We start from the raw sequence: 26067 nt of genomic DNA, 5'->3' as shown, positions 1-26067 counted from the left end.
CTCCAAGTATCGTGACATTACCGGGCCCCATAAAAAATAAAATTATGGAAAATCCATTATTAAGATTAAAAAAACATCGACGGAATACATTCACGCTCATCGACGGATGAATGTAGGATCTTCTCACACAATAAGAAGGAAAAATATACTAGGAAACTGCATCGAAAGTTGGTATGATGTTATGACGGTACAAAATGTTTACTATCGAAGTACAATAAGTACTAAAATTTTACGAGAATAAACAATGGGATATTGAACTACGTGCCCGGATGATGTTTTCCAGCAGTACGTATATCATCATAAAAGCTACCCAATTAAAAAAAAGCAACTTGTACTTTCTCAGTTTGTTGAGATAATTTACTAAATGAAATAGAAGCAGGAGTGACTATGGAATTCATTGATATAGATTGCAAAACAATAATTAAAGCTGCCAAATAACAAAATACCCTCAGTTTTCGTTGACTCTAACGACGAATCAAAAAATCTCTAATTGATATTGACACAATAATATTCTATTGCAAAATTATAAGAAAAAGTGTATTCAAAAAATATAGAAAAAAGAACAGCTACAAAAAAATAGTGCAGTTTATAAAATAGTGCGATGTGATCCCTAAAGGGTATCCTAATTCCTAAGCAATATGTCAGTTATAAAAAAAAGTTAGTCTTCGTGAAGTTTATACAAATAAGACAAATGTATTATGAACCTATCTACAATCTGAAGCCTGCGCCAGTGAGGTCGATGTTGACCTTAATTGATGATTACAATGACTGACATTTCAATAATTTCCTACGAAAATAGGTCAAAAGAAAATCCAATTCAATACAAACGTACGAGTACGTTGCGAATATCACGTAAAATAATTGTTATTATATCATTCAATATGACAAATAGGCACCTTGACACAAAACGGTTATAATACTTTAATTATTAACACAGATAGATATGTACCTAATAAATTTTGATTGTATATGGTAATATAAATAAAATAAGCAATATCTGCAAACGCCTTTATCGACCAATAAATATCGGCTACATAACTTACGTAACAAAAATCCGTCTTTTTTACGTAATGTCATAATTCACATCTCCTTCAGTCAGCAAAATAGGTCAATCTTGTCCATTCGTCAACTTATCGTTCACTCTTCTTTTACACAATCCAACCATCTCATTTTTGGCCTTTTTTCTAACCGCCTTCTTTTTTTTAATCTTTATAAGTTGGCCCTTGACTACATTATCATCTGATGGTAAATGATGATGCTGTCTAAGAAGGAAGCGGGCTAGTTTGTTAGGAGGATGAAAATCCACACCCCTTTCGATTTCTACACGACATCGTACCGGAAAGCTTAATCGCGTGGCGGTACGTCTTTGCCGGTAGGTTGGTAACTAGCCATGGCCGAAGCCTCCCAGGATCAATTAAGAAAACCTCAAGCCGAAGTTTTGAATATATTTTGACAATTACTACCAAAGTTAATGATAATGACCCGTGAGCGACGACCGTTGGTGTGTTGTGACTCCCCAATTCTATTTGAAAATTGGCACTGAAAATTCCTATAAAGAAAGAAAAGCTCAATATTTTCTAGCCCGACCCAGTGGCGCTAGCATGTGACCAAGTAAAGAGAAATAGACAAAAGATCGTGCAATGGGAGCGGAGTTGTCCCACTTCCACTCCTTCGTCCCAACGCAATGAAATATAATATAGCGGTATTTCCGAATGTTAGTCTGTGAGTTGCACTGTCATTAGTTGAAATTTATCTATTTCTCGTCAGAGATTATTCTCGTTGATCGTGAATTCTCGTTTATCGCGTGTTATCGCCACTGGACTCGAACCTGGGACCTCGATATCTCAAGGCACACATGATAACTACTGAACATTACAGGAGGTAGATTACGTGATGTAATATGAGTTAATTAAATATTACATGCATAATTCATACCTTAGCGTCAGCCAACTCTGCGGCGAGTGCATTTTGGTTATCTTTCGTTATCTCTAATATCCGAAGTGTGTGCTCGTGTTCGGTGGTTAACTGCAAAAAAATAACATACGTAATTATTACGTAATTTGAACGGAAATAAAAAAACTATAAAAAAAACATAAAAGTTTCGCCGTCTGTGTCAATTGAGTGACAGGCAATAGTGTTTTTTTTAGATCATCAGACAGTCGACACGATCTTATAGAACGAGAGCCTGCGAGAGCCATACATGCTACATTTTATAAAGGTTGAATGTTCGTCAGCTCATGATGCTACCATAGATAAGCACTGTTGCTAATTATGGAATTTGGACTTTGGTGGCTTTGGAAGAACAAAATAACATACGCAATTAGTTACGTGACTCCAACGGAAGTTAGAAAAACTATAAAAGCATCGCCGTCTGTACTGTCAACTGAGTGACAGACAACAGTAGTTTTTTTAGGTCATTAGACTGTCGACACGTTGTTATAGAACAAAAGTCTGCGATGGCCAGATATACCTCATTTTATGTATAAATTTTTGTTAGCTAATGCTGCTACCAACATTATCTTACGTACTACGGTTCGGGGATTGTGAATGAGACATCTAATGACTCTTATGTGACTTTTTTCCACTTCTTAATCTGAGTAACAAATACACACTTCCTAACGAAAGCTATAGAAAATGATAACAAGGTTTGAATAGGTTTGGTATGAAGCATTTTAGCGATCCATGGCAGCGCCGCAAATTGACCCTTTAAACCCCGAAAGTAATGATCGCAGACAATCCCGATAATAGTGCGTAGGTATTTAACAGCGGTTGTAAACATATAATAATATGTAAGCGTATAATTTGGACCTCCGTAACACATAGATAAGTACTGTAGCTAAAATGGAGTTTGGATTGTTGCTTTGGAATATAGGTTTATTTTCTAGGTTCCAGAACTCCAGATCCTAAATAGCCCAATTATAAAACGTAAATGTTGATATTTTCTAGGAATAGCATATGGAATCACGGTTCCAATTTCGATGTGTGAGTTTACCTCGTCCCCCTCAAAAAATTACAGACTTTTTTGTTGGTGAATTTGGGTGCGAACCGCGTCCAGTTATTAATGGTCTAAGTACGTAACACATAGATAATTACTGTAGCTAATAATGGAGTTTGGATTGTTGCTTTGGAATATAGGTTTATTTTCTAGGTTCCAGAACTCCAGATCCTAAATAGCCCAATTATAAAACGTAAATTTTGATATTTTTAGGGATAGCATATGGAATCACGGTTCCGTAGGTCCTCCGTAACACATAAATAAGTACTCTAGCTAATAATAGAGTTTGCATTTATGTTGTCCAAGATAGGTTTCTTTTCTAGGGTCCAGATCCTCAAGAGGTCAATTATAAAACGTAAATGTTGATATTTTCTAGGGATAGCATATGGAATCACGGTTCCAATCGCTAGACACATAGCAGCCCTTCGCTAGAAATCCTTCGATTTTAATCCTTAACAATGTTTGCCAAAGGATTGGCGCGAAGCTAAGTGACTGGCCTCATGATATCCCGTAGAAAATATTAAGAAAAATCAAATTTTAAATATGACAGCGACGAACTTTTTGTCAGCATAAAATGAGGTATGTCTGGCTATCGCAAGCTCTTAGTTTATTATAGGCTGTCCGGTATCTATTTAGGGCATTGTTAAATAGAAATATGAGCATAGTGAAACGAAAGTTATTAGTTAGCCAGTTTCAGTTATATAAAGCCCTTCGTGATTTTAGCGTTCGACTTCAACTAGAAAGTACGAACGTAAAAGAAAGTTTTTATCAGCGCAGAGATTAGCGCGATATCATCGCTTTCAATTATCGCATTATATCTGTGTACTCAACTGAAACTCCACAAACAATAAATTTGCCATAAAAATGTAATTACTAATTCGTCACAGGCAACAATGTCGTTTTAAAAAACAACAATCGAGAATTATTTTCATACAACAATGTTGGTTTAAAAACAACAATCAGAAATTATTTTCTTAGTATTCTCGTCGGTATCGTATAATCTACAAAATGGTTTTATCATAATATATAGGTCGACTTTAAATAAATTAGCTAGAAACATTCAACGTATGCGTTGAGTAGGTCAAGCAAACATATTAGGTTCTCCAATCTTTACAATATAATAGTACGAGTAGATAGTAAATATTTGTGGAAAGGTCAATTGTATTACATAAAACCTTATGAAATCTTATTCATATTTTATGATCTTTATTAAAATATGTAAATGTAATTAAAATTATCTAGACTGACCACGTCTTAGGCCCAGCATTTTAAAGAAAAAAATGCCACCAAATTTTATATATACCTAATACTTTTATTTTCTTTTTTTTTTAATTTTTAAAGTGTAGTGTAAGTAAGTGATGCAATCTAAGAGGGAAGCAGGCTAACTTGTTAGGCGTAGGACGGAAATCCACACCCCTTTCGTTTTCTACACGACATCTTACCGAAACGCTAAATCGCTTGGCGGTACGTCTTTGTCGATAGGGTTGTAACTAGCCACGGCCGAAGCCTCCCACCAGACAGACCTGGACCAATTAAGAAAACCTCAACCCAGGACCTCCGTCTTGTAAACCCGCCGCGCATACGACTGCGCCACTAAGGCCATCAATATTATAAGCCCTTCGTTTTATAATATAGTGCTAGCCGACGCCCCGCGGTTTTACTCGGGCAGGGGTAGGGTAGAGTAGTGTAGGGTAGGAGTAGAACAGGATAGGGGTAAGACTCAAAGCGAAGCTTGACCGGGTCGGCTAGTCTATAGTATAAAATATCGTTGTAAGTTGTCGTTATCAACCCATATTCGCCTTACTGCTGAGTTCGAGTCTCCTCTCAGAATGAAAGGGGTTAGGCCAATAGTCCACCACGCTGGCCTAATGCGGATTGGCAGACTTCACACACGCAGAGAATTAAGAAAATTCTTTGGTATGCGGGTTTCACGATGTTTTCCTTCACCGTTTGAGACACGTGATATTTAATTTTGTAAAATGCACAATGGTACGAACCCACACCCTCCAGAATCGGCGGCATAGGTCACGTCCACTGGACTATAAAGGTACCTGTTGTAAACTCCTCTCGGAGGCGGCAAGTCTTGTGTTGGTGGTGTCGAGTTGATACTGCAAGTCCGCGAACCGTTGCCGCTCCTCCGCTAGCTCCAAGCTCAGCACGCTCGCTTCGGAGTTCGCACTCGCTGTCAATGCAACACACAATTGTTAACCGATTTCAAAAAAAGGAGGAGGTTCTTAATTCGACGCTGTGTTTTTATAGTTATTTTGTTTGACAGAGTATACTTTAGTCCCATTTAATTTTCACGAAAATCGGTTCACTACTTTTGCGTCAAAATCAAAATAGCTAAAGTGAACGAAATTGGCCATACAATGGCGTCTGCGATCACTATGCTAGGGCCACAGTAAAAACACACTAGAAATAAATAGTACTCGAAAAAATAGCTCTCTTCAATCTCTCGTTGCGATATCGATATTTAGACAAAAATAATGTCTCTCTCGTCAATTTACGAGGACGCTCCGCGAGAAAACGACGACAGGGACATTATTTGTCATACGCCTAACGCCTACTGTTAGTGGTAGAGATCGCTTCTGTGGGCAAACCATGCATATAAACTTATTCTTCTGACGTCTCGATGCGATCGAGGATTTTACTTAATGTTCTGTCGGTTTATAATGCACAGGCACACCCTGACATTTATCTCGAGACAAGAGAAACACAAATGTCGACAAATTGCCGCTGAATTAAAAATATCGCTGTCTCTAATGATACATTGGGACGAAAAAGAGAGCAATATTTCATCTCGCCGTCCTATTAAGGAGCCTACGGTAATAACACAACCAGAAATAAAAGTTGAGCATTCAGACCGCGTTCTGCGGTATAGACATACATTACACAGACCGCGAAACGCAGAATTCAGCACGCAAAACGCAAAACACCTCAACTTTTTACATGTTCGCGGGGTTTTGAGCTTCCTCTCAAGTTCAAGTTCCATTCTTCTGTTCTTGAGTCTTCAATGGTGCGAATAGGTGTGTTGGAACAAGTATGGTCTGACAGGGTGCAAAGTTTACAGAAAACACGCTGCTAGGCCACCTTGTGCCACCATACCCAGGTTTCTTGTGTTCTTCTTACTTCATATTCTTCTTCAACTTATTTTAAGTCATTATAATTATTGCTAATTTAACATGTTATAATAATGACTCAACAAGATAGTTCTAAATTGCACTTACAACATCGATCTCCTATTAAAGTGGATGCACAATCAGCGACCAAAAAACGTCCCCACTTAATGAGTGCCAAACACAACTTATAGGCACTCAATTCAAATAGACGCATTTGCAAATTCAACCATAAATTCAATCCTTAAGGTTAAATTTGCTTTGAATTTGGCATTTTATTGAATATTGGACTATATTTAATGGCCTTCAGGTATAATTTTCTTTACCAATAATTCTAAAACTGTCAAAGCAAAATTGGCCAGTTTTTAAGTAAATTTTCTACATGATTGTGCGTCCTTTTATTACAAGAGGTCAATGACTTACAGCATATATATATATTTTTATAGATAGATCTCAGACCAATTACCTTGTATGGACTTGTATCGCACTCAAATTCACCAACAAAATTTCTGACATTTTTTAAATAAACTCAAACATTGAAAATATTTAACACCAATAAATATATCCTGTCTTTACACTTCACACAAGTATAAATTAAAATCGTTATACACACTCGTGTAATTTTAACACAATAAAACATCGATTCTATAAACGCAGTTTGTATAAAAACGTTTGATCATGATCAAATAGTTTTGACAGAGGGGCAACCTCTAGCGAGGTAGGTCATATAGAAGGTATGTGGTCTGAGAGATACAACAAATAACATAACAGAGTTGATCTCGTTGGTCTAGTAATTAGCCTATGTGTCTTTGGATCATGAAATCCTGGGATCGGGTTAGGTTAAGAAATATTGACCTTAAGCTTTCTTTCTTCTAGGAACTTCTCTATAGAAGACTGTTTTTGCGAAGAGGTCAGGTGAGGTTTTGAGAAGACGGTGGTGTTATACAATATGAACCACCGTCTCACAAAAACCAGCCTCGGAGATCACGGTGCCACTTATTATTATTAACATCTATCAGTAATCGTTACAGAGCTAAAAATTATCACCCACCAACATTAGAGCAGCGCAAGGAATATACGCTATCCTATAAGAAAGATCAAAGTCAGTAGACTTAGCATGCGTCAACATCTCTCGTGTAGAGAAAAACACATTGTCGACCAATACCGGCGGAGATAAAAATTTGATCCCAACGCAATGAAAGAGAGAGACAAAACTACGATTACGCCTCTATTGATCGACATTTGTCTCGTCGACGCTTTAACGCAATAGTCGTCGGTGCCTCCTGCTCCCCCGTGAGTGTGATAATGTACCAGGGCAGATATGGTTGATGTCATATGATAAACAAGCGCTTACATAGCTGATCAGCATTGTCCCTCAGCAGCTACCGCTCGGCCAGCTCCTCTTATCACTCGGCTTTCTCGCTCCAACACTTCAGTTCCTATACCTTTGATACCTGTATAAGTTTCGCGACTCACAAACAGAAAGCCACAAAAACAGCTGTTTAATTGATGGGTCGTCCCTCAACAGCTGCCTCTCGATCAGCTCCTCGGCCTCCTTATCGCCAGTGAGTGTGATAATATAACCGAGGAGATTTAGATGTCAACAAGTAAGCGCTTACATAGCTGAGCAGCGATGTCTCAACAGCTGCCTCTCAGCCATCTTTCCTCAGCGCTCAGTCGGTGCCTTCTTATTCTCCATGAGTGGAATAATATAGCTGGGGAGATATAGATATCATATAATAAGAATGCGCTTACAGAGCTGAGCAGCGATGTCCCTCAACAGCTGTCTCTCAGCCAGCTCGGCCGAGTCAGCGCCGGCGGCAAGGCGCGCGGCCTCCTCCCTCAGCGCTCGGTTCTCCCGCTCCAGGGCTCCCGTGCGACGCTTCAGCGCGATAGCCGTCGGTGCCTCCTGCTCCTCCGTGGGTGAACTCTCTTCTGTGTCATCGGTTAATACCTGCAAGCAAGTCGAACTTTAATAAAACCCAAATCGACATTAAAAGGACGACCGTGTACCGAAAAGCGCAGTGTTAGTGGACCGAGGACATTAAGCGGGTTGGAGTTGGTCCAAACTAAGCTTACATTTACTCCGCAATTATTTAGTCACTGGCACCAATTCCAGGCTTCCTCCTTAAATTGTAAATCGATTGGGAGAGAGCATACGTTCGGACGCCATGCCTGCCCCTCTAGCCAAGTGACACGTCGATTCTCTTTCTACGATCACTAACGCTTCGAATAGTAGAAAAATGTATGGGAATGACAGATCTTGATCACGTGACCTGTCGATAGCAAATGTCATTCCCATACATCTTTCCAGCTCCCCTAGCCAAGTAGGGAGGCCGGAACGCAATAGTCACGCACAAAAGCAACTAAGGATACGACCGCTCGTAACGCTGAAAATAGAGTGGTGATGATGACTATGAACTGACTATGAACTGAAAATAGAGTGGTGATGATGTATCTATTCTAACGGCCCATAACAGGGCCAGGCTTCACTTTAGATGGGGGGAATATGAAGCTTAGATCTACCACGCTGATCCAAATCTGGGTTTGGTTGACGGTTAATGACCCGGACTCATGGCTTAACGTTGTCTACGAGCCATGGTGGTGTAACTTCCCAATTCTGAACTGAGATTTGTTTAAAAGAAAACATTTCAATGCCCGACTCAAAACCAAACACAGAACCTAGTGATCCGAACCAACATAAACTAACTACTTGACCAACTAGGCAGTTAAATTTATGTATTAGGAAATCAATATTATCCAAAATCAATTTTTAAAAAAAGGCTTTCATAATTATTTACTTGGGTTGGGTATATTACGAGCAGTTGGGTATGATTGTGTAGTTTTAAATTTCTGTACAAAAAATGCATTTAGCGATTTTAATCAATAACTTAATGATGCGACCAAAGTACCGCCTTAAAGATTATATAAAATACCGATACAATTTATCATGGCTCAGCGACAAACAGAAAAAGATTGCGAATTATTTTTGTATGCTAATTGCTATGCCATTAAATCATATTCCGGAAAATGCACAAATAGCTAATACGATAATCATTAGGTTACACATCACTAGGTATAAGTATCACAAAGAAGTCTTAAAAGAAAATCTCATACTTTGCTCTGAAATATTTCGAAATACTACACTATTATATAATTAACCGCTTGTACTACGTATACAATTTTTATATGCGATTCTGAAACCGGGTATTATCAATCAATACTTACAAGTGTAAATAAAACAAAATTGAAGTGTCCGTCTGTGATTACAAAATAACTGTGTTATCTTAAGTTATTTACACGATACTAAAACACAAAGAAACTTTTTCAAATTTTTGTCTATCCGATTGTCTGGAACAGCGGAACTGATTGTAAAGGGACTTTCATTGGAATCTAGAGGTTACTGTGTACCAAAGTTTTATACTTTTTGTAGTATAAAATGTTCATGGTTTCCATGCGGACTGCAACGAAATCGCTGCCGTCCACTTGTACTAATATAACAATTGATATTTAGCTGGGTCACAAAGATAGCAATTGGTATTTTTATAATATGTGTTAATCGTGGATAATCCCAAATTCAAAACAATTAATAAAAACTCTGCGCAATATATTTTGAATTTTTAAACTTACATTGCTTTAAAACTTTACAGAAAATTAATAAAACTTAAAAAGTTAACTTAACGTAGCTTAAATGCACTATCCTGAATACCGTTACATTCCAATAACCCGTACACTATCCGTAATTAGACAGAAGGTAGATACTGTATCTAAGAAATCCAACATGGACTTTACGAGTAACGGGTATTTACTGCTACACCACATGGATTGATGAGCTCTAAATAAATTCAACCTTTTATGGCTCCATTAACCAGAAACAAGAATTCTGAGCGTTTGCAAATGGTATTTTACACCAAAGCACTATACTACAGTGTGGGAACACTCCTAGTGGAATTCATAGACGTTGTAGGGGACACCCTCAGGGGATCAGTTACCCTCTGAGTGTCAAATTCTCAAACAAATAGGTTAAATTCGACACTGGGCGTGCCCCTAAAACGTCTATGAATCCCACTGTCAGATGCTGCAGCCACAATGTGCTACTCCCGCTGCCGTGTTATTGCCTTCTCTGCCCACCTCAGACCAATTTAAAATGGACCAGTATCGCACCCAAAGTCACCAACAAAATGGTTTGTTATTTCTTGAGGCCTACGAGGTAAACACATACATATAAAATATTTAACATCAATAAATATATTCTTACGCTACACACAACTAGAAATTGTTTTTTTTCAATACTTAAAAATATTGCAATAATCACTAACTAAAAACAGAGAAGTGCTATTTCTGAAATCTGTAGGTAAGTTTCCGAACAATGAATTGTCATAGCACAGCAGAGCACGAAAAAAATAGCTGATAATTCTTAACATAAAACATACCAAGAAAATATTAGCAGAATTACTTTTAAATTGTTGAAATTTAGTTCAAACGTACACAATATGAACATAAACATACAGATCACCATTATGTTAGGCAGCCTGAGACTTATATATTGTGACAAACTCTTCAAGGCCGGCTAATACATCTGCACAACATACTCGTACAGTGAACTCTTGAGAGAACCGACACTTCAGGCAGATTGAATAAGCAAGCCTCTTAGGCACGTTTACATCGACGACTTGACATAATTGTTAACAGTTTTATAGGAATTTTGTTTTACTATGAGGGAGTTAAACTATAATCGGTATTTATTAGACTAGTTTATCTGTATTAATAAATGTATGTGGCAAACCTAGGATTAATGATTGAATTGATGTATTTAAATAAATTAGCGAAATAAAATAGCTCCTGGAAACATTTGAGGTAGGTGATAGCCACGATATCAATGGCATACAATATTGATACAAGGATGGCATAAATTATTTGCACAAGTATTGATACATAATACCAATGGTGACTTGGCAACTCTGGGCCCTATAAAAATACCTAAAGTCAGCGAACGATGGAGCGAGCTATTCTCGGTGCATTTGCATAATTCGTAGAACAACCACAGTTAGTGATACACTTCAAAAAGTTGCAAAACTGAAGAGGCAATGGGCGGAGAGATTCGATGGAAGTTTGGGTCTCAAGGTGCTAGAATGCAACCTCGAACCAGAAAGCGCAGTCTTGGTCCTCTACTGGGTGGAGTGTCGCAGAGAGTCGCTGGTGAGAATGATGAAGATTTGGAATACCCTTCCGGCTGCTGTGTTCCCTGACACGTATGATTTGACCACCTTCAAGGAATCTTCTAGGCAAGCGCGCTCCAACTTAGACCTTATCATTACTCCAACTTAAACCTTATCACCTTTTTCCATCAGGCATGACTGTAGCCTATATAGAATAAGAAAGGATTATATCTAGTCATGGTTAATGAATACACTCACTTGCAGCAGATCACTCTTGGAGGATATCTCGTGCCGCAGCTGAGTGACGAGGTCCCTCGCGCTGCGCAGCTCCCCCTCGAGTGCGGTGACGCGCGCTTCGAGCCGCCCGTTCGCAGTCAGGAGCTCTTTGCCGATGCGCGCTGTCAGCTCTAAGTCTTTTTCTTTCTAAATATTGAATGTAACCGTTAAAGGCGTTACTTTGCGGATGTTCATTATAAATACAGCTCGTGCGGATTAATTTGACACCTGGTTTGAATGTATTGTGTTTTTATGGTTGTTTGGTAGCTAGGTGTCAAGTTAATACGTATGAGTAATATGACAAATTTATCTAGAGTACTTAGACTAAAGGACCCCATTATACGACGACCTACACCGACTTTACCACCGGTTATTTGATGAAAAGATTTTATATCAAATTAAATATGTCAATAAATATATTGCCGATGGGCTGACTAAAAATTTCAGGCCATAATATGATGATGATGTCTAGATATCCGGATCCTATAACAAATTCGGATGAATTTTGGTAAAGAGATACATACAATTAGAAAAGCCTATTGTTGCAGAAGTAACATTGAAATGGGAAGTTTTTTTTTCGAAAACCCATCCCATAAATTAGGCCAAAAGTATTCTACTTTATTATACGAAGTACATAATGGAAACAACTTGGATTGTAATAGTTACACCAAGATGAAATGTGGAAATGTATACTTTCAACCAAATGTGCCTTAGATTTAAACCCTAATGAAGTGGTTCATGCATAAGGCTGTCATCCCAAAATTTCTGGTAGCCATTATATTTCATAAAATAAATATCTGCAAATATATCTCAATTGGCAGGTATCGTAACAATGTCCACATATGATACTACATTAATTATCAAGTTAGTCAAAGTAAATTTTGATATAATTAGTATCAAAATCACGCTTCAAAACAATGTTCGAGTAAGTACGATATAAGATAAGACGCGACCATGCTTGCGCGCTTATAATGGTTGTCTTTCACATCAAGAAAGACACCTGTATTAAACCAATAAGAATAAAGTTTAGAGAATGTAATATCAAAGCACACAAAGGTATCGCAGATACAGATACAACCCTAATATGGGTTGTAAAAAACTATCACAAAAAGATTAACGACTGTAACTAAAGTCTTTCAACGTAATTGTACGTAGGACCTACATGAAGGAACGACTAAGACATAAAAAATTAATATTTGTGACTATTTTTAATGAAAATGAATACTTGGTGGCAGTAATAAATCTCGTAATATAATCTCGTAGTTTTGCCTGGAAAGCAGTGGCGAAGGATGAAATTTTGACGAAGGTAAGCCGTCCCAAAGAAAAGGAAATTCATACCACTTGATGCAAACTCCGGTTTCTCATAGGAGTATGTATAGTCATTACAAAAATGAATATGTAAGTATGGATTTTTAAAAGGTAACCCGGCGGGAATCAGCCTGTATGGACTCTTCGCCGCTGCTGGAAAGTTTTCCGGAAGTTTTGAAATAGATTTTATAAATATGTATATCAATTTTTTAAAACTTCCGGATACGATTACGAGATGGCAAAATAAAAATTCGAAAGAGTCCTCAATATCTATAAATTGACCCATTTTGAAAACTCTCGGAAAACTTTCCAGGTAACGCCCATTTTTTGAAACAAATGTTTGGACTGAATTATTTATATTGGGCTATGTTTAAAAATACTCACTTCTTCTAAGAGCCGTGTTACCGCTTCGATGTCATTGTAGGTCTTTGTCATTTGGCTCACCCTGTTGCTGCATAGAACTGCAAATAGAACGACACACTTACAACAACATAACTATTGTAATGCCGCTCTTATCATTAACAAGACTTTAAAACAAAACCTAACTATAGCACGATTAGATAATCTATTGTAAATGTGGGTGGCTTAAGTATTTACAAATACAAACCGATTATTGATATAATCTATATCATTTCGCATGAAAAAAAAACAAACAATAAGTTCTTGTTTACATTTAAATTATTATAATAAAATAATGTTCATTCATTAGGCTGCTTAATAAAATAATATTAGGATATAAGATAGAAAGATAATTATACTTAATAGGTAGGTTCTCATGACAGACTAATTTAAACTTTTAAAAGATAAATAAGTACGCTAATACTTAAAAATAAAATACAATACCATAATAATTAATCTGTCTGTGATTTCAAAAAATGTAATTGTGTATTTTTAAGTGCTTAATAGTTATATTATATGATGCTAAAACGAAAAAACTTTAATAGTTTTGTCTGTCTGTAGGCCTGGACTAATTTCTGGGACGACTGAACCAATTTTTATAGGACCTTCACTGGAAGATAGAGGAGGTTGTTGAACTACATAATATAAGTTACTTTTTATCTCGAAATCCCTCCGGGATCGATACTAGTTCCCGCGGGATTTGTAACAAACTGAATCGCGCGGAAGTCGCGGGTGTAAACAATAATAATTATTAATAAAAATGCCGCAAATACTTCATTGTGATTAAATTTTAACAATAAAATAAAAACTATTTAAACATCTTAATAAATAAGCCATATCAACTATAACACAAGCACATCAATAATTAATATAGAAATAAATACCACATATTTCAAAATTTTTCAAAAAACAATGCAACAATTCCACACACGACATATCGAGCCGATAACTCGATTGATACTCCAGAAAATAGTACAATGTTTATATCAAAGACAACAATGAAGCCTACCCTGATTGCCGATGCAAACAAAGATAAGATAAAGTAAATGTATACAGGACGAAAATCAATCACTCGCCAAACGATTGTATCTGTACTGACCCGCAAAGATGTCATCAATGCTCGCGGTATCAGTGTTCATGGAGGCGACGATAGTCAAGCCGGTGCTTGACTTCATACACTTCGCAACATTTGTGATAGAAACTAGATCTAATTCGGAAGAAATAACCGTGTGAAATAAACCAAAAAGATGACCGATATAAAACATACGCAAAGGCACAAACAACAAATTTTATTAAAGGGAAATTATTGTAAAAAAAATTCTTCAATCATCCGAAAGTAACACTGAGTCCGGTTATGAGTTCTCCACTGTAATACAAAGTCGACGAATCGAACAATGCGTCGCGATGCGGTATAAACAAACAGAAAACGAAATGCGTGCCTTCCAACACTTGCGTGAACCGTACGTTCAACCGAGCGACTGCGTATCCAGCGACCGAGCGTGGGGTCTCGCAGGACAGGTAAAACATATTCCATTGTGCAACATGGGAAAACTGGAGTACTCGTACACATAATGGCAGACTATTCATTGATACATTTTCACGATGTTGTAAGCACACTTTTTATACACCGAAGGCCTGTTTGCCTATAAATATGGAAACATTTTTTTTGTTTGAGACAATAATTTTTCTTTCTTTAGAAATCAAGTGCAATAAGTCCATTAACCAGTGAACAATGGGTGTTATTAATAAAGTAGGAACTGTACATTCAACGTAGTGTAACAGGAACAATTTTATAAACTTTCAGCGGACGCTCGCATCTTTTAACGTATACAAATGTTACCTACAAATGAAGCCCCCTTGTCATATGTAATTTTGAATTGAATAGAAATGTTATGTATTTAGTTTAGTCCATGAAAAAGTAAAAAAAACATCTATAGATGCATCCAACCAGCCATACTCAAAGGCTTCTAGGGTATAGTACTCATAGAAGTAAAAATCCAACAAACTCACACAGATCAAACAATATTCTGTCGTACACATGTATTATTGGACTCTGGGCTCCAGAAATTAAAATCCAGAACAGATGTTGTTTGCACACATGTTCATAGCATTACTCAGTTACAAGTTACTTATAACAGCAAGCATCGTTGCTATCAACATCATTCATATTGATATTAGCAATAGGTTGTACGAGTATATTACGCTCTACTATCGTTGTTGCAATTTCGGTAAAAAAAAACAATGCATTGTTTTGCAAGACTTATTTAAACGCGTTGTCAAATGTGTACTAAAAAAGATGGCCTCTACGTTAAACGTTTTATGTTTAATAACAAACGTAGTACAAACAAATCCTTCCAATGTAATTTATTGGTGAAAATATTGACAAAATCTGTATCACCCACCCTTTTCAGGACCTGTCATCTGGCATTGCATGTGAAAGATTGCTTGCAGCAATAAAACAGCAATATTTGATTATCCAATATTTTCCATTTGTTATTATCTATACTAATATTGTAATGAGGCAATATTTGATTGTTTATTTGTTTGTTTGAACTAAATATACTCTGAAACTACTCCTACTTGAAACATTATTTCACCATCAGAATAGATTATCCCAGAAATTTTCCCAATTCTGATAAATCTCCGTATTCTCAAAGGAGCTCCATGGGACAGGAAAACCGGGGTACTCTGTAAATTATTTATTTAACTATTTATAGCTAGACGATCTTTATTTTTCCTACAATAACTATACCATAGCGTACCTATCTATTGACCATATTGCACCTACCATCTATTGATGCGATTTTCGTGATACCATAAAAAGTTTATAAAATAGTCTGCAGATTCCCCCCTGTGCAGACACAGCGTCTTGCTATTACGCCACATAGTAATTAGAATCAGTTGCATCTAGCGACGCTTTCTATTGTAGTAAAAACTTATCAGTGGGAACAGCAGTCAATAATAGTCACATTCAATGCGTATGTAGCTTTTTCTTCGCTTACCTAACTGCGATACCATTATAAGTTACAACGGATATTGATTGTATAGATTCTTAGTTACGTATCTCGGCATGAAATTTGCAATTTTTTACACATAAAATATCTGCACAAAGCGTTCGTTGTACACCCACGTTTAGTATTTATTTATCTGATCACGACATCTATAAAAAGGTTTCTTATTGTTGTATGAATTGTTCATTTGTATTCTGTAAAGTGAAAAGTAAACGACCCTGCAATATTAAACTGGACATTTTAATGATTGATTAATTAATTTGTATATATAGAAATACAAGAGTTGTTACGGTACTCTTAATAAGTAAATTGGGGATTACCTAAATAATCAAGAATCACAAAACGAAGAAAAACTATAAAAACAATAAAGATTTTAATGATCTAAAAAATTAGAAAGGGCTTTCGAGGTTAAAACTAAAGAATTTTTTGTCTATTGTAAAAGATAAAGAAAGATGAAGAACAAGAGAAAGTAGATAGTGCAAGAAGATCAGGAAAATGTTCGATGAATAGGTACAGCAAACCAAGCTTTAAAAGCGATGAAAAAGTTAATTTGAAAGAAAGCATTATGGAAGACGATTGCTAATTTGCCGCAAGCGGTGAGATGAACGCGACGATTCGCCGCGGATCATGGCTGTACCTCGGTCAAGGAGCAAAGTCCGTATAACGCGAAAGTAGAGCCTCCCGAACCTGTCCCTCGCCAGGTGGTAGAGGAAGTCAGGATACTCGCCGAGACACTCTTGGAGTTCTGCGTCGGGGAGGAAGCTGAGCTCCTGGAAGAGCTCGCGATCGAAGCCGGGCGGCGGCGAGGCGCGCGAGCTCCCCGCGCACCCCGCGCCCGATCCCGCGCCGCCCTCTGCCGTGACGCGCCCGCCCCGCAAACATCGGCCCCGCCCGCCTCACCACCAACCACACTCCCCGCACACGCGTTTATCACTTATCAAATTACTTATCACTTAATTCGTCCACTTATTTAGTTTTAATCACACAAATTCTACTTCAAACTCGTCCGACACCGCAGGACCCTTCGATCGGTCTGCGACATCATAGTTACACAGCACAAAATAAATGTTTGTTATATGACGGCAATCGTGTTAAACACAAGTCGTGTCGGACTATAGAAGGTAAACAAATATGAGAGAACAAATTAATTAGACTCGCATAAAATAACAAAGCACTTATGGAAAATGCACCATGAAAAGAAAATGGTTAAGACTGTTTTTATCGTTATTTTTTTTTATTCTTGCCATTTGTAAACTGCTAGTTACGCAATCACTAAGCCGTTCATAGCAGCAATTATAACGTCCCTAGACTAGTGGCATAGTTAATCTTTATCAATTACCCACATAACTAACAAATCGTCGTCATTTTTATGTAATCAATCACCTTGACGAACACCTTGGAGCGCAATTGCAATTTCTATTGCTTTATAAAGAAAATAGAAAATGCCTTATCGTTACAATATTTTACTAAGATAAAGTGAAAATGTTACACTTATTGCTACCAAAAAGAAACAAACAGTTTAAATTCAATGTAAAGAATTAAGAGATAGAATTCACAATAGAAGAACAAGTAACAATTATGTTCAAGAACAGTTTTCTATTATAGATTTATTCGTACCATTCTATCAATCGTGGTGATCTACGAATAACTACCTACGATGATTCCAAAGTTTAATGAGACGTGAATAAGTAATTATCCTAAGCTATAGGTACTGACACATTCTCATGGTCACAAGAAAATGGACAAACATTAGCTCATCACGACAACGACGCCATTTTAGATTTATGTTTGTATTGTATTGTATTTATTTGTTACAACCAACATAAATAGACAGTATGTTTAGCAGTTTAAATAAAACATAATGGCAAACAATTGATAACAAATAACATTAGCACAGCAATGAAAAGTTCTTTAGAATTATATAATGATTTATTTATTTTGCTATCATCCGCGAAAATTCGGCGAACCCATGCGACAACGTCACCCAGGACCGACAAAATACTCTCTACGTACGTTTCACCCCGAAACCGGAGCATCCTCAGGAGATGTTGACTCTACAACGTGCAATTGCAAAGTTCCCCGATCACTGTTACCCCGTGACCCGTGAGGGTTACCGAGGAAGACCCGGTCGACAACGACACTTTGCAATTGCACGTTGTAGAGTCAACATCTCCTGAGGATGCTCCGGTTTCGGGGTGAAACGTACGTAGAGAGTATTTTGTCGGTTCTGGGTGACGTTGTCGCATGGGTTCGCCGAATTTTCGCGGATGATAGCAAAATAAATAAATCATTATATAATCATGATGAACTTCCGCAAAGTAACGCCTGCTTCTATCCAATAGTTCTTTAGAAGTAATTGTTTTTCTAATGTAAGAATGTTTTTAAATGCATTCCTATATTATATGGGAAAACTCATGACTATACGAAAATTAACTGCGTTTACTACTCTCTAAACATCTTTAAGATTAAGGAAGATAGTAGTTACCTAACAACAACCTTGGGGTGCCTTGCCATTTGGGCTAACCCACATACGAGTATGCATATAATTTCAACAGCAACCACACTCTTCAAATCGAATGGCAGCAATGGAACTCGATAGAATACATACGTAAGATTAATGGTAGCAATTTAAGACAATAAACGAAGCTTATATTTTAAAGTTTTACGTTTCAAAAATCAGAGGATATTTTTATAGCTCACAATAGCTCCATCTTATTCATTATGTTAAACGGAACTATTGTGAGATATAATCGAACTGACCTGACATTTCAGGATGTATCTTTAAATATTAGGATAGGTTATGTTACGCAAGTTAACATTTCCACTAGCGTTGAACCGATCGAACGAAAGAGGGAGTGTTTAAAGGTCGAAAGCGTGCCGCACGTGATACGCCACAGACTACGGCATTGACGTCAAACAACCTTGCAGCTTTTAGACGTGAGACTATAATTCTAACCCATTTAATTTGACAAATTAATTTACCTTGGACATAAAAATCTATGTCGCAAAATTCCTCGAAATACCTACCATAATTATTAAAGTATACCGATGAATTGAAGAAGTCTATATTTTGGAATAAATAGAAATAATTTATTTTTAGATAGATTAGTACTGCTACTGTTTCTAGAAAAGAATAGGTATAGCGAATTATCATCACTATCACATCAGCTTATGAACGACCACTACTGGATATAAAAGCCTTTTCTAGGGCATCCTAAATAACGATCCTGAGATCGTTATTTAGGATGAAGAGAGAGAGAGACAGTCTAACTATACTAAAGCTATACTCGATGTGCACTGTTTACCAACTAACAAATTAGAAATGAAGGTAGAACCGAACGAATCGATCGAGGGAAGTACCGATTCGTAATTCAGGGGACATTGAGAAAGCTTACTAACTGACAGAAAGAATAGTAATTTCATCTGTAAGGCTATACGAAGGAATATTTACAAAATCCGTAACAGTAAAACAAAATAAAAGACAACTTACAAAACAAGCATACGTTTTTCTGTAAGCAGACTCAGTGCTCGATTCTCAGCTCACGAGTAATTCAGGAATTAAAATGTCTAAAATGGCTGAGTAATTTCAAGTCTTAAACGTTATATTGGCAACGACGTACCGATCATACCGAGATACGATTAAGCATTCCGACACGATGCCGAAGGAAAACTTTTGGATCATGGGATGAATAAGTTCACTCTTACATTTTAATCTGCAACATTAAAAATAAGGCTTGTCTGCAGTCAAATAACTTGTTGAATAAAAAAAAATATTCTCACCGATTATGGTTGTACAATCAAGACTTTATTATTCATTTAATGTGCTGCATTTTTAGCACGAAAAATTTAACTTTTCTCTTAGATAACTATTTGCAGCAACTATAATTCGCTCTTTCCTGACTTCATCGTTTGGGTAAAACGAATTATTTTTAGGTAAAATTGTCGTATTTTTTGTTTCGTGTAAATCGTGATAGCAGTTACAGTAATCTATGATAGATGGAATGTAAAATGAGTTTCACTACAACACATCACGCGAATATTTACTTTGTATTTAAAAAAGTGTTACGAGGATTCACACTCAGTACTTTTTTAATATTATGTTACTAACAGATATTTGCTAAAATGTTACAAGTTAAGTCGATGAATAGTTTTAAGATAAAATCAATTGTTATCTTCTTCTTCTTTCCTGGGCCTTTTTTGTATTTAAAAAAGTGTTACGAGGATTCACACTCAGTACTTTTTTAATATTATGTTACTAACAGATATTTGCTAAAATGTTACAAGTTAAGTCGATGAATAGTTTTAAGATAAAATCAATTGTTATCTTCTTCTTCTTTCCTGGGCCTTTTCCGCACTTGGCCACAAGGGTTGGCCGTTGTACGTAAATCGATTTTTATGTCTAGAAAGGTAAGGCAAAGGGACATCACCAAGTCGAGCTGCCATAAATTAAAATAGATACTTGGATCCAGTATATCTCATGGTTATACTTGTTCTATGAATGTTTCTAGAATGTTTTTCTAAAACGTAGGCTTTGCAATCATTTTGAAACAAAGTATGAAATAAATATTGAATTTTTTGAATGAAAATTATTTATCTTAATCACATAGTGCATCTAAAAGGGTGGAAAGATTATGACAGAAATTCGTGTTTAGATTGGGTTTTAGGTTTTAATGAGCTTATATTTTAATTATGAAACTAAGATATAAATAAAATATAAAAGAAAACATGATTGTCTGTTTCACATAAGTACAGTAATTAAACATAAATTTTGCTTAGAAACTCACCGATAGATTACATAAATATATAGACAGGTACGTTGAAAACGACTGTTCATAATCAAGCAAAACGAACTTACACGCAAAAGATAAGTCGACTGAACACGATTGCTGTTTTCATATTATTTTCTCAATTAAGAATAAAACAAAAGAATTGCTATTACTATTTCGTTAAATAAATATACTTACTTCTTTTGTTTTGTAAATGTATGTCAACCAAAATCAGTTATTTTCAATATAAAATACTTTTTCTAGATTTATGAACAAATCGTATTAAAACCACAACGATTGTCATTAGATTTTATGAAGATTGCAATGGGTTTCAAAGGTCACACACTGAGAAATCTTGATAACTTGAATCGAAATTACAACGTACATTCATTTGAGAAGGCGAAAGCAATAGTAACTTATGGTTTGCCAGTACAATGAGAACCGGATATTTACGACACAACACTAAAAACGTTCACTATGTAACCGCCATAGTTTAGCAAAGAGATATCATTTAACGGTTTCAGCATTCGAGGCCAATGTTAATAAACTTTCACGATCAAATGCAAGCATCTGTAGAAAAGAACACGCGATTTACGCATGCGGTCTGCGATTCTGTCCGTGGCTACTCTACGACCACTTCCGACCGCAGCTGAGCAATTACTGCAAAAACGTTTCAGCATACTGTTACTTTATTACACATTAAATCAATCAAATATCAATCGTATTGTAATAATGATAAAGTCTATTGTGAAGTGTGCACAATCGGATATAATGCAACAAGAAAAACGTACGCCCGTGCATCATAAGCAGGGTATGCGTAATATTATGTTAAGTTTGACGTTTAGACCTACCTACAAGTGGGCGAGCATTCTTAAAGTTCTTTGATATGAGGTTAGAGGTATCTAAGCAATGTTCGTATCAATAAAACAATGCATTTCAGCTTATATGCGGCTAAATTAAATTTGGCTTGGCCGCATAAAAAATGCACAACTTTGAGATACTCATATGAAACAATAGAGTAAAAAATTAAATTAAGTACCGTATAAATTAATCTGTCTGTGAAATAGTAACTAGACTGAAGACTTTCTGTGGCGTGCACTTAAAAAACATGCATTATTTTTTCTGCCAGTTAACAATTACACTTATATCCTCTAAAATATTATATTTAATGCCAAGTAAATTATATGTATACTCTATTGTCTATGTGGACGGTGTAGTACTACCTCATACAACTTTAGAAGGAATAAGTAGACATTACATACATATTATATAGGTATAGGAATCGGCGCGTTATGTACACAAAACTCGACGAACATGACCTAAGGAACTGTGCAACAGTTCAGGTTGGAGATTGTTGCCAATCGTGTAATAAATACCGGTATTACGAGTGTCAGTTTGTTTGTTAAATTAAAAACAAAATGCACCAGCGAATTGAGAATTGAAATATGAGTTTAAAATATAATTATCGGACTTTGAGGCTGCGATGGCAGACCTACTTCATTTTATAAAAGCTGAAGTTAGTCAGCTCGTGTTCCTTTCATTGATAAGTAAGTTAGGTAACTTTTGAAACCGTGGTGTCTTTGCCATGTAGCAGGTTTCACTTTCAACGCTCCAAATCCAAAGAAATACATAGCGTAATTTTACGTTTTCCTTGGTTTAATTATAAAATATATATGTGAAATCAAGTCCCCTGTCGCTAATCAGTTACCATTGTAGCAACCCTTATAAAACACTATTTAAGATAGCGAAGGGTTGTTAAGTGCCTCCTCATACCGAGGTAAATAAAACTTTGCACTTAGGACACATGAGTGTCTAGACCCTTAAATCCTGCTACTTCCCAATGCCACCGCTCAAACTCTATTAGTTGCCTACTACACTTACCTATAGTAGGGGCAAAGGATGACAAACATTCAGCTTTGATAAAATGAAGGTGGTCTGGCTAAACAGGCTCCCGTTTAATGCACATAAGACTAGTATTGCAAACTTATTTAAAATTCAAGTAAAAGTTGATAATATACCGGTTGTAGTATTATTCAAAGTGTAATGGTTAATCATACCGGTTGTGCTATTGCTTAAAGAATATCTATTGTACCTATGTAGTGAGCGACATTGAAACTGTTTACTACCGCTCCTAGGCGGATATTTCTCTGAAGTAATTCAGATTTCCTTGGTTTTTTTCCCTGACCAATATATACGGGAAAAAGATTACTTTGTAAGGTATCGGTATCGGTATCTTCAATATAAAATACAATCCTATTCGCTTATTTTCCAGTGTTATTTTATTTTTTATTTTATCATGATTGTGTAAATGCCAAAGGCTCCTTAATAGGACCACATCGGCGTCACTGGGGAGTTTGGGGGAGTGCAGAAGCATCACCTGATGGGTCCAGAAGGCAGAAGCAGAATAGATGCAGAACGACTACCTAAGGGCGACTCCTCTGAGACTCCGACCTCGGATTAGACCGTTCTGGAATGGTTTTTGGCCTGAGTGTATCAGTCCGGGCGCCCCCGAGGTCATGAGTTGAAAAACCCGTCCGGGTAACGTTATATATAAGGGATAGTGTTATTTGTATTTTATATAATTTATCGATAAATACCAATGAGCTTCGTAGTGGTGTTCATGTCCATTCCATTTATCTGATTAAATTCCACACGTATTAAAGATTAAGTACAATCTCATTAAAACCAGTCACCATTTATTGTAATGGCTTCTATCTGATATACCTATCTAGTATATCTACATATGTTACATTCCAGAAAATAAAGAATTATTTAATTTGATTTGAAATATAACTTATAGTCTAAGATCCAAATTGGAAATGACCTTCACCCATCTGTATTGAATGAAAAGTGTTGTAAATTAAAAGTATGCTAAAAAATATATTACGACTAGGTTGCCTAAGAAACTCCTAGTTAAACTATCTTCAATAATAATAGTTACGGTTAACAATAGTTTGGCCAAAATTTTTTAGGCAACCCACTCACAATAAAAACCCTTAAATCCTGCTACGTCCCAATGACACCACGATTAAAACTTTATTAGTTATTAGTTGCCTACAAACTTACCTACTCGTATGGTAGGGGCAGGGGCTGACAAACATCCACAATACATTTTCTAACATACTAAAGATTAAAAACACCTTTCGTCCAATAAACAGAATGGGTGAAGGTCATTTCTAATTCGGATTTTCTATAAGCATATACATTTAAATAGATACAATCTCGACGAGTGAGTTATATGATAAGTAACGATATACGTAAATAGATAACAATGCACATATTAATTATGCTCTCACGGTCAAGATAAGAGATAGTCTGGCCGCAGCTGCGGCGCGGGGCGCCACTGACGCCGTCTCGCGACGCGTTCTCCAAAATCGCGAACACACCTCAATCGATGGCACGCCGACACCGGTTCTAAATCCGTACCCCGTATACCCTTATAACAACACTATATAGTTCAATTGCATGCGAACATACAGTAATACAACATACCGAGGGATCTATACCACTACTTTCAAGTATTTGTACAAATCGATTTTTACAAAACAAATGAGGTCACGACCGCGACGGATTCTGAAAGTCAGGAACGGAGGATGACGAGGATAGAAAGGACGGTTGCGGTGAAGTGCATCGGTGCACCGTCGTTGTAGAGGTATAGGTGGTCGGCGCAACGCGTCTGGTGCGGCGCCCAAGGGCGGCGGCGTGTAGAGTATCGATCGGGGGGAGCACGCGTGTCGCGTGGCTACCGGCGCGACCGGCACTGGTGTTGTGTGCGAGCGCCGCGCACGCGCTCCGGCCGCGGGCGGACTGGCGCGCCGCACGCCGCAACGACCATTGCACGAAACAGAATTCTTATCTCACAAAACGATTTCTACGCAATGACACAAGCTCCTTTGTAATTTGTCGCGGAGTTTTGCTATCACAACTGGCGTGTGACCGTACGCCGTAAGGTCAGGGTCTCCAATTTAAAAGAGTACAGTACGATTTAAAACAATCTCGTCCCTCAAAGAGCCATCGGTCTACGAGTTTGGTGGAATATCAAGATCACCGCAACGACCATTGCACGAAACAGAATTCTTATCTTACAAAACGATTTCTATACGCAATGACACAAACACTATACTTGTAATTTGTCGCGGAGTTTTACTATCACAATTGACCGTAAGGTCAGGGTGTCCATTTTACCGTGCCACATTACGATTTTTAAAAAATCTCGTGCCCATCTATCTACGCAACTGGCATATGGCCGTACGCCGTAAGGTCAGGGTCTTCAATTTACAAGAGTACAGAACGATTTAAATCTCGTCCCTCAAAGAGTCATTGGTCTACGAGTTTGGTGGAATATCAAGATCACCGCAACGACCATTGCACGAAAGTGAATTCTTATCTTACAAAACGATTTCTATACGCAATGACACAAACACTTTTGTAATTTGTCGCGGAGTTTTGCTATCACAATTGACCGTAAGGTCAAGGTCTCCATTTTACCGTGTCACATTACGATTTTAAAAAAATCTCTTGCCCATCTATCTACTTCTTTGGTGGAATATCAAATCCATCTGTATCACCGCAACCATTGCACGAAACAATTTATTATTCCTACAAAACGATTTCTACGCAATGCCACAAGCTCCTTTGTAATTTGTCGCGGAGATTTACTACCACTAATGGCTGTACGCCGTAAGGTCAGAATCTGCATTTTAGTGTTTCATTACATTAAAAAAAAATCTCATCCCTCAAAGAGCCATCGGCCCATTGATCTACGAGTTTGGCGTGCACCTGTAACGCCACAAGCATGGCACGAAACAATAATATATTATTATTATCTACAAAATTATTTCTATGCAATGCCACAAGCTCCCTTGTAATTTGCAGCGTTTTATTTACATAAATCTTCACAACAAGGTCTTTATCATATTATGCAACGCTGCATTAATTTTTTTTAGCAAAAAATACCTATCTCATGCCTCAAAGAGTCACGATAGTCTTGCCGCTTGCGTCTGATCTTGTTTTACTACGAGTTTGAAGAAATATCAA

General features: G+C 37.0%; 1 protein-coding gene across 13 annotated transcripts in view; it reads right to left on the bottom strand.

Moving 5' to 3' along the window:
• Nucleotides 1-26067, bottom strand: part of LOC112052627 (trafficking kinesin-binding protein milt) — a 53378-nt gene that overhangs the window by 7992 nt on the left and 19319 nt on the right. For 3 of the 13 annotated variants that reach the window (XM_024091784.2, XM_024091779.2, XM_052881796.1), the window contains 5 exons: nucleotides 13239-13315; nucleotides 11529-11693; nucleotides 7867-8065; nucleotides 5047-5177; nucleotides 1936-2025 (listed from right to left, as the gene is read on the bottom strand). In XM_024091784.2, coding sequence (XP_023947552.1) covers nucleotides 1936-2025; nucleotides 5047-5177; nucleotides 7867-8065; nucleotides 11529-11693; nucleotides 13239-13289 — 636 coding nt within the window. In that variant the 5' untranslated portion in view covers nucleotides 13290-13315. Of the gene's footprint in view, nucleotides 1-1935; nucleotides 2026-5046; nucleotides 5178-7866; nucleotides 8066-11528; nucleotides 11694-13238; nucleotides 13316-14352; nucleotides 14865-16901; nucleotides 17377-21228; nucleotides 21382-21463; nucleotides 22188-24326; nucleotides 24843-26067 lie in introns of those variants that run through there. The other 10 variants (XM_052881788.1, XM_052881791.1, XM_052881790.1 and 7 more) reach the window with 10 other exon arrangements.

The sequence above is a fragment of the Bicyclus anynana genome, chromosome 5, assembly GCF_947172395.1.
Source record: "Bicyclus anynana chromosome 5, ilBicAnyn1.1, whole genome shotgun sequence".
In the NCBI taxonomy this organism is placed as follows: Eukaryota; Metazoa; Arthropoda; class Insecta; order Lepidoptera; family Nymphalidae; genus Bicyclus; species Bicyclus anynana.
The sequence above is the reverse complement of the archived record's forward strand: the minus strand, read 5'-3'. Positions and strand labels throughout refer to the sequence as shown.